At 33.5% G+C, this 13,837-nt stretch overlaps 1 protein-coding gene across 4 annotated transcripts in view; it reads right to left on the bottom strand.

Moving 5' to 3' along the window:
• The window catches only part of Tgap1l12 (GTPase activating protein testicular GAP1 like 12), a 697,215-nt gene that overhangs the window by 33,187 nt on the left and 650,191 nt on the right, over positions 1-13,837 (bottom strand). For all 4 annotated transcript variants that reach the window (XR_005500942.2, XM_063282873.1, XM_039103653.2 and 1 more), the window contains exons 35-39: positions 11,314-11,532; positions 9,528-9,708; positions 6,520-6,669; positions 5,375-5,416; positions 4,731-4,812 (exon numbers count right to left, since the gene is read on the bottom strand). Coding sequence is in view for 3 of the 4 variants with exons in the window: in XM_063282873.1 (XP_063138943.1) it covers positions 4,731-4,812; positions 5,375-5,416; positions 6,520-6,669; positions 9,528-9,670 (417 nt within the window). In the remaining variant the exon portion in view is untranslated. The remainder of the gene's footprint in view (positions 1-4,730; positions 4,813-5,374; positions 5,417-6,519; positions 6,670-9,527; positions 9,709-11,313; positions 11,533-13,837) is intronic.

Here is a 13,837-nt window from a genome sequence, read left to right as displayed (position 1 = left end):
CTCCAAAGCCCTAAGAAGACAGCAAGAAGAAAATAGCATGAAATCAAAGCATAGTAATCAGAGAATAAACCACTTATATACTAGAAATCTACTACATAAACAGACAGTGAGTAGATAAGTATATTTTTATGAAGTTAGTTTCTATAGTATCATATGCCTTTGATAAGGATTTTAAGTTTCTAGGAAATAGTCCCTACAATAAGAAACACAGCACAAGTGCTCTCTCCCTATCCATAACAACACCCTTGAAAGAAGCCATCTCTTTCACTGGTTTTATTCATTGCTTTTTTAATTTTTATTTTTTGATAATCAACTGCTAGGCATAACCTATTACTTTGAAAATTATGAGTGTGTGTGTGTGTGTGTGTGTGTGTGTGTGTGTGTGTGTGTGTGTTTGAGTGGTTCTGAAGATTCATCCAAGACCCTAATGTTATATGTCACTTTAGTAGAATTTTATAAAAAGGACAACTTACACTAATTGATTTTGCATCTTGCTATGCAGAGGCTAACCATTATGCAAAAGCATCTTAGAAAATGAAAAAACAACTCTGATATTGTTGTTGTAATGTAACAAGAAAGGAACCAATTGAAGGTTTTGTTCAGAATGGAAAATTAATCATCTGTGGATGAAATATAGATCAGCCCTCAGAAATCATATGTAATAAAAGGAAGGAAACACCTGTAAGTTTCCTTCTTACATCAACATGGCGTATTGAAATATGTACAACCATTCAAATACCACATACACACAGGAACAAAGAAAAACATACACACATGCAGACAGACACACACACACATACACACACACACACACACACACACAGTGAGAGCTTTCACATTTAAAGTAAAGCTTCTGATATTTTGTTGAATATCTGAAAATATCTGAATAGTTTTAAGATAACAAACTTTTATTATAAAGAATTCCACAAAAGTAATAGAGTAACTATTCATATAGGACTTTATTTCACTTTGTTGTAAAATATTTTGTTTTCAGACCATTAGAAACATATTAATGTCTAATTAATGATTGCAAAGATGTGTACATCTCTTCCTAATGGTGATTTTGTTTATAAATCAGATTTCAAGACAAAGAGATTTTAAATGTAATATTTTTACAAGTAAGGTTTTAAAGCATGAAAACGAAAATATGGGGTTGGGGATTTGGCTCAGTGAGAGAGTGCTTGCCTAGCAAGTGCAAGGTCCTGAGTTTGGTCCCCAGCTCCAAAAAAAAAAAAATGAAAATATAACGGGTAGTTTTATTATATATGTTTAAATATTTCTTGATTCAAGATGAACAACAGAAATGTAAGGAATTCTTTTTTTCATCTTCATTAAATTGGGTATTTCTTATTTACATTTCGATTGTTATTCCCTTTCCCTATTTCCGGGCCAACATCCCCCTAAGCCCTCCCCCTTCCTTTCTCTATGAGTGTTCCCCTCCCCATCCTTCCTTCATTACTGCCTTCCTCCCTTCCCCCCAACAATCACATTCACTCTGGGTTCAGTCTTGGCAGGACCAAGGGCTTCCCCTTCTACTGGCGCTCTTACTAGTCTATTCATTGCAAAGTATGAGGTTGGAGCTCAGGGTCAGTCCATGTATAGTCTTTGGGTAGTGGCTTAGTCTCTGGAAGCTCTGGTTAGTTGGCATTGTTGTTCATTCGGGGTCTTTGGCCCCTTCAAGCTCTTTCAGTCCTTTCTAAGATTCCTTCAACGGGGGGGTGGGGGTCCCATTCTCAGTTCAGTGGTTTGCTGCTGGCATTCGCCTATGTATTTGCTGTATTCTGAATGTGTCTCTCAGGAGAGATCTACATCCGGTTCCTGTCAGCCTGCACTTCTTTGCTTCATCCATCTTATCTAGTTTGGTGGCTGTATATGTATGGGCCACATGTGGGGCAGGCTCTGAATGGGTGGTCCTTTGCCTCTGTTCCAAACTTTGCCTCCCTATTCCCTGCCAAGGGTATTCTTGTTGCCCATTTAAAGAGTGAAGCATTTGCATTTTGGTCATCCTCCTTGAGTTTCATGTGTTCTGTGCATCTAGGGTAATTCAAGCATTTTGGCTAATAGCCACTTATCAAGCAGTGCATACCATGTGTGTTTTTCTTTGATTTGAACCCCATTTTTATAGGGTTATATGTCTCCCTGAGGTCTAACTTCTTAAGTTCTTTGTATATTTTGGATATAAGCCCTCTATCAGTTGTTGGATTGGTAAAGATCTTTTCCCAATCTGTTGTTTGCTGTTTAGTCCTAACAACAGCACCTTTGCCTTACAGAAGTTTTGCAGGTTTAAGAGAGTATATCAACCTTATAATAGCTCACATGTTCCTTCCATGAGGAATAAAATGTTTTAATTGTTCAAAGATAAATTAAAATATAGTTAATATAAATATATTTAATTTATATCTAGATAGTAATAATAACTGTAAATATTGATATTCCATATTTTTAGACTAGATTTGAAGCAGTTTGGTGATACTATTATTAACAATGTATGAATTGCAAAACATTACTTAAAGTCATGTAGGCATGTATTAAAATGCTGTCCCCCAGTTCTGGCATGAGTATTGACTCATGATGACCATACAGTTCTTTTCTATACAATACTAAGACCAAAAGTCAATATTTTATACATTGGTAATTAGTGAAGTCAAGAGAAGGGAAGAACATTAATTTAGGGAAAGGTTTGACAATATCTTGGAACTGTGCATGTGATTTGGCATTTCTATACTTTCATGAAATTACCAAATAAAGATAATTCTAAAATCATCTGCACCAATGTGCTTTAAAATATAAGCAATATGGGGAGCTACATTCAACCTTAAGAGTAAGAAAAAAATTAGGTGGAAAAATTCTAACATAAAAATTGTGAAAACATTTTCCTAAGTTATCTGTAGAAAACCTTTACAGGTTTATCTTAAGAGTAATGAAATTCCTTGATGATTCAAAGAATTTTCAAACTATAAAAGGAAAAGGCTGAACTATAAATAGAAAATCAAAGAAAACCAATAATAAATTGGCATATATATTAATACTTATAATATATACATATATATATAAAGATCCATTATTTGTGAATACTCACTAGAGAACATGGAGAAAGAAAATATTAGAGGATATTTAAGAAAGGTAGAAGAATGTTTTGATGATCTGATAATATCTCTTAAAGGACAAAAAGGAAATAAAAATTATCATAACATGAATGAAAACTAAAAATTATGTATTCCAATCTTCTGAACCACACAAAAGGTATTCAGTAATAATGGGAGGATAAAATATTAAAGCACTAGAGTCATGGGAGAAAATTAGTAAAAATGTTCATTTTAAAGCATTTGGATCTAAGTCACAATATTGTTGAAAGTCATTAGAAATATTGTTCATGTACAATGCTGAGCGTTTGCCACAACTGAAGTTAAACAACAGAGGCAAGAGGACATTTCCCTATGGGACGCTGTGGTCTTCTGCTCTTCTCTGTCCTGAGGGCACAAATGGTCAGCCAAGTTAGTGATTGTTACCTGATTTATGACACTGACTCGAAATTTATTTTATACTATATTTAATTACTGTTTTGTATAACATAGACTTGGTAAGAAGATGAAATTGCTTGGTGATCTAAAATGTCTTCATTATTTTCACAGTATCCACAGTGACATGTTAAAACACTGACTCTAGGTCTATTTCATACCCATTAGCAATTATGAAAGACAGAGATGCTGATCCCTGAGCCACAGTCTATTCTGCTTTACAGTAGGAAATATCTTCAATGCTCTACATGCTACAAAATAGTTAAATTTTTGATCATATTTAAACCCAATACTGGAAAGAAGACAATAATATAAGCATTAAAAAATAGACAATTATTCAATAGATAGTTAAGTTTAACTCAATCATAGAAATACTGTATAGTATGTGTGAAGTTGTGAGTTTTATCCTAAACACTGTACACAAAGATGAACACACACACACACACACACACACACGCACACACACACACACGCACACACACACACACACCACTGTTAAATTTATAAGGTTGATTTTTGAACAGTAGTTACGTGCAACAAACCCTTATGACTAATTATTCAAATGAATATGAGGATAAAATGCCATGATTTTGTAGCTGGTGTTCAAGTGCAGCTGTGAGGCTGCACAGAAAGGGCCATAGAGAAAGAGCACAGGATGGAGATAAAGAGCTAAAATATCACCGAACAGTTAGGTATGGAGAGAAACTGTAAATCTTTATGATAATCTCATATAACAAGAATGGTTTACTAGTCATAAATATTTTAAAATTAATAAGGAATAATGGAAACAACACACAAGTCTACATATAAGCAATAAGTCTGCAGGACAGGGCAGTTTAATTGTAGTAATAATACTTCATTTGGAATTATATGCTGTTGGAACTATCTGAGTCAATTTTCAGTGATTTAACAAAAATTATTTCCTCTTTTCGGGACTCTAGTACATGAATCAGTCTTGTTTCATGTTGTTTTCCCCATATTACATATGAATGTCCTATGTCTGCCTGGAATACAGACAGAATATCCACATAATACTGCTTAAATTCTCTCCCTCTTTCCCTCACTCAGGCCCTCCCTCTCTCTCTCCCTCTCTCCTCCTCTTCCTCTCTCCCCATCTATGCTCTTCTTAAGTCTCCATCTTCCATTACTTTACAAACTGTCTTTCTCCTAGTCATGAACTTGGAATAGTAGTTTTCGTTTTTATTCACATACAGTGTCACAGCCTGCAATGTCTTCAGTGGATATCTGCAGGGATAAATCTATTTTGTTCTGCTTCTTCGCATCTCGTATGGATCTGTCAAATGAAACAAAGCATACAATACAGCAAAATGAATTAGTATCTTTTTTCAAGCTAATCCCTTAATGTTTTTTTCAGAATCATTTTAGCCTTCGATACAAGAAAATAAGTTCATCAATGTTTATTATTCGATTGGTGAACACTCAAAAATGTTTCAGAAACAAAGACAAAGTCAGGTAATAGCACATTGACCTAAGTAGTATATCCAGTCCTGAAAATGATATGTCTGAAACAAACAGAATTGCAGAAATCTGCTTGACCTCAAAGGAGGAAGCAGCAGATGGTTTGAATGTCCATGCTAGAGTGACATCTACTTAGTGAAATTTAAAGTTAAGACTTGAGAGTAGTGTTTACTCCAATACAAAGAGGAAATATTACATGCAGAACTTCCTCAAAATTAATAAACTAAGCAATGGACAGGAGAATATAAAGCATTATCCATTCACCACCTAATTAACAGCTGATTTTGAGACAGACTATCAAATAAACATACAGAAACTAAACACATACTGCCATTCCTACATCACCAAGAATTAAAATATGAACGTAAGTAAAATACCTTTGTAGAAAGAAGTTCCACCAAATGGTCTCTTCCATGGAACTGTAAAATTGAAAAAAAAGAGTTGTGATAAATGGTAAGATTTTTAAGGTTATTATGCAAAAATATCTTTAGCTTGTGGCCATTAATTATGGTATAGTTGTATTTGGTAGTCTACACATGACTCCACTTCTTAAGGGCCTAACTTTTTGGACTGGAAATGATGTCATATGACACTTTACCATTTCTAAATATAATAATTCTCATATTCAATAAGGGAGAAACACTAAGCATTAAATAACCATCTTTAGAGATTTTACCAGAGGAGTAGAAAATATTCAGAGGACAACAAAATGTGGTCTTCTCTTTTGTCAGCGTCTATGACAAATGCTTTTCCATGTAAAGAGCAAATTCACAGAGCTTAGAATTCTCAGAAAACTTGTGTTTATGTTATTTGAGTCAACTGTGTGATGCCACTAAGTGTTTGGACAGAAGAATGAAAAGAGCTCAAATGTGAGGTAAGCATGAACTTTCCATGTAAAAAATAAATTTGAATTTTGGTGTATGCTTGTCTAGAGCAGAAAGTATATGCTACACAATCCTTTGATTCCCACAACCGCACTCAAGGTAATATCAATATGCCCAGAGCACATCTTCTGAGGAAAGAAGAGTGCAAATTTGAAAATTTCCTGATCATTTTGGGGAGAAGAATGTCTAGGATATAGTAACACCTTGTCAGCTCAACATTCTTATTAGAAGACAATGCACTTCTGTCCTGCCCCACAGATCTGGTGTAGTCTTGATGAACATAAGAATTCAAAACATAAAGAACCTACCTACATGTAGAAATGTATATGGTGAAGAGTATAGAAAATCTAGGGTCATCATAGAAGGGAAAACTGAGTTGTCTTCCTATATACAGACAGAATACAATTGATTCTAGTTTTGCAAACATTTTGGGATGATTAAAGTCTTTGGTGAAAGAAGTTACCAGAAACATATTCTTCAAAGGTCACCAATAGCCATAGCCTGATTATTGTTTTTTAATTGGAGAATTTTAGAATGAGTATACTCAATCACTGGGAAGTGAATTATGCACAGTCAGTTTAACCCACAATTTCTGAAACTATCCTCTTGTGATCACAGGTCAGAAATCTATGTCTTACCGAAAGGTGCCAACAGCATTTCCCATTGGCCAATATAGGTAAATGGTCTTGGAAGCAGGGCTGTTGTCTGTCCTGAATATGTCTGTTTCATCACCAAGCCACAGGTAAGTCAATGGAATGATATGTTTTACCTTAAACTTCTTCTTGTTTCTAGAGAGAGAATCAAATATCTCTGTTAGTTTAATTTGCATGGTAGTTGGAATTATGGTAAGACCCAGTTCTTCCTGCCCCAGAGCAAAGGAGCACACATTCATTTCTATATTCAAGCAGAGCTTCATTTTTAGAAAGTGACCTATTTCAATTATTTCTTACCTGGATTTAGTTAAGTAATAAACATTTTGCTTTGTTTTTTCTCATAATACACAAAGGAAATTATTTCAACATTTTTATTTTAATTAATTACATGTAACAATCTTTCTAGAATAAAAACAAAAATATCGTTTGACTTAAAAAATCCATTTTCTGTTGTCCATCTCCCTGAACTAAATAAATCAATTACCTCATTCCAGTAGCTCCTTTAGGAAACCTACAAAGTACATATCAGACAAATAACCAAAAAGATGATAATTTTTACAATAATTTAGCCAAATATTTAGAATTATGTCTTCCTATCAAGCATGTGATATTATTAGAAGTATTTTTAAGAAACAAAAATCTTTGAAGTATAAATTTTCTTCTTTTTCATTCTTTTTATGAGTAATTTGCTCTCCTAGAATTCTACATACAAATACAATTTGTTTAATGATTTTTTGTAACTTTCTCCTTTCCATTTTACCCTCTGACAGATCTCCTCCCCACATTCATGGGTTGTTTTTTTATTTTTCTAATGACGGAACTAGTATAACCTAGTATATTGGCTGTGTATACCCAGGTATTACACTTACCTTCGAATATTCGTGAGCTAATATGTGGCTACATAACTGAAGATAAAAATGACTCCCTTTCTAATTCAGGGGACAGAATATCACAAGAATAAGCCATGATCCAAAAAAAATCCTGTATATAATCCTTTAATATTGGAAACATGTGAAGACTAATTGCACTACAGAGAAATATTCCTCATATAATCTAATGTAACATGCTATATTCAAATTATAAACCATCATGTAAGATTTACTTCAAGATATAAATACACATGTCTTAATAATAAGAGACAATTATATTTACATTTACATTCACCATTGAAAACATCTGAATGTATATATATGTACATACATAAAAAACAAAATTCCCAAGAATTGCTTGAACCTAATATCTCTCATTCCAAGGTCTGATAAAAGATAATCTTCCTTGAAAAAGGAAATAGAAAATCTTTTCTTATAAGCTTGATAATCTTCTTTCTATAATATGAATGTGATTCTAAAAATAATTTTAATTAATATTGCAACATGACAAAAGGGACCATATCAACTGCCTTTAAGAAACCAACCATTTCTGTTTCTTTTATTCTCACAACACAAAGTGAAGTTCATTTCCTTCTACCAACTACAATTATATGGCAAATGATCAGTTTGTTTTGGTTTACATTTTAGATAAGGTGATTAATATCTTTTAATATAAAATGTGAAGATTTCCCAGTGTGGAAAGAAAGGGAACAGAGTAGAAAAACAAGAAAAATGGACAGATTGATAGTCAGCCAGTCCATTCTCTTACTTGAAGCCTGCTTCCTTTAGACACTAACTACCATTTTCTGTGAAGGAGCTTACATGACTGATCAGGGTTGAAAGAAAAATATACCCAGTTGGTGTATTTATAATGTACAGAAGAACTCTCAACTGAATATATTATTTTTCTCACATTCTGTGAAATGGATTTTTTTGGGAAAATAATTCACTGATGATCACAAAATTTAACCGCCTGCCCCCAAAATGGAATGGACTATTTTATTGATGTCTGTCTGAAACTTTTATGTACTTATTAGAACAGCACTTAAAATATCTACTTGATGATGTCAGCACCAACATCACACCTTCTAGAATAATAAGAAGGCTATGATCATGACCAGTGGAGATTATATCTGATGTGGTCCCAGAAAACACCTCTATGGCCATAAATTGCAATATAACCAGGTACACAGCTTCATTCAATCACATCAGTTTACTCTAGTGTCTGCAGAGTCACCAAGCAAGACTTAGTGCCAGCAGTTTCCTTGATTAGTGCAGGGATAGGAATTGCTTCCTCTCTCTTCTTGCTAATGTGGAAGCTATGAGGTCAGGAGACTTTCGTGGGTAGCCCCTTATGACCAACCATCTTGCTTCTATAATCTATCTATAGACACCAAGCAACAAGGCTCCTGCTTATCATGGATTTAATATTTTATTTAGAGAAATGTGTCCCTGTATAGTTCACACATCTCTCATGAGTTGTAATACTCATAAGTTAGTTTTAACAATGCTAGAAATGTGGACACATGCTAGCATAACTGTCTCCTTGGTGGCTTGTTGCTAGCATTTTGTCAGATTCTAAGAACAGAATAGAACCTTAATTCATTTTTTTAAATATGCCCAAAGAATGGGTCAAAACAAATTGGAAATATGTAGATTTAGTCTACTCAGCATCAACTCTACTCAAAGAAGGAAATGCCAGTTTGGAAATTTGAGAGTAAGAGAACTCCCCACCCCAGGAATTTCACACAGTTGCTTATCTAATGCCAAATATACATTCCTGAAATCACAAATACACCCAGTATTATACTGACTGTGCAAGTTATATTTAAATACTTAGAAACTATACATATATATGTATACATGCATATCTATTATATATGTGTATCTTAAGTTAGCTTCCATATAAAATAATGTGTAAGAACAAGTTATAAAAAACACAAAGCCATGAATTTAAAAGAGAACAAGGAGGGATATATGAAAGGACATGGAAAAGGAAAACAAAGGAGAGTAGTGAAGCAAGTATAATCTCAAAAATAAAAGATAGTTTAAATAGTTTTGTTCATTAAATCCTTTCCAATGTGTGGCCTCTTATAGTAAGGAAGTCATGATGCATATACTTACAGTTTACTGGAGACAACCAAAACATCACTGAGCAGTGTGAGATATCGTTTATTTCTTTTCCATCCTCTTCGGAAAACCACGGCACCTTGGCAAACCATGGCTTGATTTTCTTCTCCCACATCTTCCTCCTCAATCATTTCCATGTTGAAAAAAAAAGAATTCTCTTCATACAGGACTCCACCTAGCAGAAAAATATTCAGTGGATAAGTTCTAAGACCGATATTCATACTATATTTCAAAGGGTGAATGGTGTTAAAAATTCAACTAAGTTATTACACTGCTAATTTATAACCAATAATTTGAAACTGTTTTGAATCTTAATGTAGATATATGTTATGACAGATATCAGTTAAGTTACTCTGAGAAAATGCCATAACTAAACCTTTGTAAGCTAACACAGTAGATGTGAAGAAAATAATCAGGTTATCTTGTTGATTTAGTTAGACCTCTGGGAGTGACTCAGAAATGCCATGCTTGGTCCAGCTCAAGGTACAGTAAAGAAAGATTCCTGATGGAAACAAACAAACAAACAAACAAACAAACAACAACAATAACAAAAATGAAAAAGAAAACAAGCATTCATCAAAAATTTGTGAAATTGGTCTTTTCTAACAAAGGTACATACTTCCCTTGTGCAAAAGGGACAAATGACTCTCCATTGACTTGTTCTTATAGGATATCAATTCCCATTCTGAACTTCTTTATACCGGAAGTAGGTAAACATACTAATTATAAATTTCAAATCCCCATCTAGGTTTCTGATCTTTTCCAACATCCCATCTGCTTCCTCATCATATTAACTCCTAATATGTGCTAGAACTCCCCCACCTCACTGTGAGTCCATTTTCCTGACAAAGATATCTCCATTTTTGTCCTCTGATAGTATTCCTTCTCTTTTCCCAGACTTGGTCTTATCAAACCTGTTTCTTTTCTCTATATCCTGAAATATTCCAGATGCCTCTGAACATTTTTTCTTTCTTATCCATAATAAAATTGTTACTCTAATAATGGAGTGGCTTCTGTTTTTGTGCTTCCTTTACTTTCCCTGCTCATTCAGTTTGGATATTTAAAATATATAGTTACTCAAGTGCCTGTAATTCATCCCAAAAATCTATTACATCTTTCAAAGAATTTGTATAGAAATGTCCTAGCTTTCATTTAGAAAGGACTTAAGACTCACATGAATCAAAGCCTCAAAGAGAGAACAGCCATGGTTACCATCACACACATCAAGCAATAATGGAAAGATATCTTTAAACATAGTATTACCACAGTTTCGTGATGAACAGTATGGAAAGTAAATGACCATGTCATGAAAGCTGTGCATTTGTATCTGAGTCAGTGTTAAATAATGAGAATTAGATTCCAATGAACAGAAAGTGTGTTGGAAAAAGTAACAATTTCTTGAAAACCAGAGAATTCTTAGATTGTGTGTTAGATTAACCGTTTCTTAAAAAAAAAAAAAAAAGAAAGAAAGAAAAAAAAAACATTATCTCCTGTCATGGTGGGTAATACATATGGAATGAGCATAAAATAATCCTCATTTCTAACTCACGCAGTTTTTAAAAATTTACAGAAATTAATCTCCTCTGTAGCTCAAATATACCCCTCTCCATGTGATAACTTTGATTCTGTTGAAGATCGGTACTGAATATTTCTACAATGATTACCTTTTCAAGAAACAACTCTGAGTGGAGAGTTATTTCACATGATCTGGAAGGATCAAGACAGAACACTTCCTGATACCATAAGTCTATCATGAGAATCAAATTATATAAATACATACCTTTTTAGACGAGCCTGCTATGAAGAATTTATCGAACAATGTGAAATTTCCGTTCGCCTTCCTGCCGCTAAACACCAAACTGGTTACTGCAGTGTCTAGAAAGCAACTGAAGTCTGAGGATTCTGTAGTTGTCAGGCTGAAGAACCATTGTGATGTCAATATTCTAAGGCTCATGCCAGCTGGCAGAGTGACATGTGCATTCTATTTCTCTCCCTGTAGCTTTAAAACATGGAATACACAAGTGGAACCACGAGTGTTTGTAATGAATAACACTGTCACAACTATAGGTATACATATAGATGTAGACATAGCTGTATGTTGTAGATGAGATAGAAGACAAATACATGGATGGATAGGTAGATAGACATGTGTATGATAAGAGTAATATTGTGAGATGCATATGAATCCTAGAAGATTGTCAATTCTTATTTTTTTCAACATAAGGTTCCTTATGAAAGAGGTAGCATGGATACTTCATTAATGCTGTGAAACTTAGTGCTGAATAGACACAAAATCACAAGGAACTTTAAGTTGTAATGTGCTAAATTTACTGACAGAGAATCAGAAACCTTCACACACTTCTGTGAAGCTGGACAGCTTTGAAGGATGCAGAGGAAGATACACAATTATTAATATATAGTAAATTTTATAGAATATATCCTAGAGACAAAGAATTGTAATTGAAACAACCTGAGAGATACTCTATAAATCTCAGAATTATTCATGAAGTGTAACAGGGAAATGTCACCATTCTAGAAAGGTCATATGAAATTAGAATGTCTATATCTTTAAAAAGATAGAATTTTGACAATAGTTTAATTATTCATTCTGCAAACTATATGTAATAATTCAGTACTTACTAAGAGTAATATTCTATCAAATTAAAGTTCTCTGTAAAAATTTGCTGTTGCATAATTCTGATTTCAAATGACTGATATATTGATGTACTGTAAATAAGAGAATATCATAAAGAAATTTATGTATTCAAATGCCATAAATAACCATCTATAAGCTTCCATGAATAGATGTGAAGAAAATTAGTTTTAATTAATTATTTAACTAGTTATGTCTTAATTTTAGATATCCAGATGCCAGACTCAATCTCCCATCTAGATATCCATTCCCTTCCTAACTTTCCTGTCTCGTTCTACAGGATGGAAACTCTCTAAACGTTCTAGAATATTATTCTTTATGTAAGTGAACTTTATTCTGTCCCAACTACTTTTAATTTTTCTCATGTTGTCCTCCCTTTTCTACTGGACAGACTCGGTTACATAAAGTTGTTTTTCTCTCTGCCATGAGCTCTACATAAATGAACTCTTTCATCTATAATAAAAGCCTTCCCTCTATTAATACAGTGACTACACATTTGACTGTTTCTCTACTTTGTCCTCCAACATATTTTGAATATTTAAAATATACATTTACTTAAGATAATGAAATTTTGATTAAATCGGTGTTACCTCTTTCAAGAAATGACGAGAGACACCATTACTTTTATTTAAACACCTTTAAGATCCCTGAGAATTAAAGTCAAATAGAGATGACAGCCAATGGGAGTCTTTATATTTATTGAAAATTATGTAAAGATATGGTAAAAAATTAGGAAAAATTCACTTCCTCGTTAAACAAAATTGAAAGCAAATGATTTATGGAGTGTCGTTCCTGTCTATTCGGAATTTTGTTAAATTTTGTTGAAATCAATTTTCAGAAAACCAGAATTATTCTATTGTGGGTTGAGGTTACAAAAATAATTCTTTACAATCATGGTGTGTTAACAACTGGATTGAGCATAAAATAATTCTCACTCTTAAACTGGACAGATAGTTTTGAAGGTTTACAGATACCTTCTTCACGTCTCATGATAACTGTCTTTCATTAGGAATTGGTAGAGAACATTCCTAACATAAATAGCTTCTCAAGACACTGGTGAATTGAATTACTTCACATAGTCTGAACAAATCAAGACAGACCACTTCCAAAATGAACACCACATTTGTTATTGAAATTACCTTTATGGTGAGAAAATATGGAATGGAGAACTCTCAAACAATGTGAAATTTTCTTCTCGTTTCTGGCACAGAATACCAAACTATATACAGCAGTTAGTTGACCAACTACAGAAGTCAGAGGACTCTGTAGCTGTCAGGCTGTTGGAATGTTATGATGTATTAGTCGAGATGGCATGTTCTGACAATGGGACACATGTATTTCATTTCCTTTTCCTTCTACCATTTGGTTTTAAAGCATATACATTCATATTTCATAAATAGAATCACAGCAATAGAGAGATATACAGACAGATTGATAGATGGATGGGTAGGTAGTAGATATCTGCATTTTTAAGGAATACATTGAAAAACATTTTGCAAAATATACTCACCCACAAAGATTCTTTTTTTTTAATTTTTTTACTTATTCTTTCCAGCTTCTGGCTATTATAAATAAGGCTGCGATGAACATAGTGGAGCACGTGCCTTTTGTATATGTTGGGGCATCTTTTGGGTATATGCCCAAGAGAGGT

Source organism: Rattus norvegicus, chromosome 2 (genome assembly GCF_036323735.1).
Source record: "Rattus norvegicus strain BN/NHsdMcwi chromosome 2, GRCr8, whole genome shotgun sequence".
In the NCBI taxonomy this organism is placed as follows: domain Eukaryota; kingdom Metazoa; phylum Chordata; class Mammalia; order Rodentia; family Muridae; genus Rattus; species Rattus norvegicus.
The sequence above is the reverse complement of the archived record's forward strand: the minus strand, read 5'-3'. Positions and strand labels throughout refer to the sequence as shown.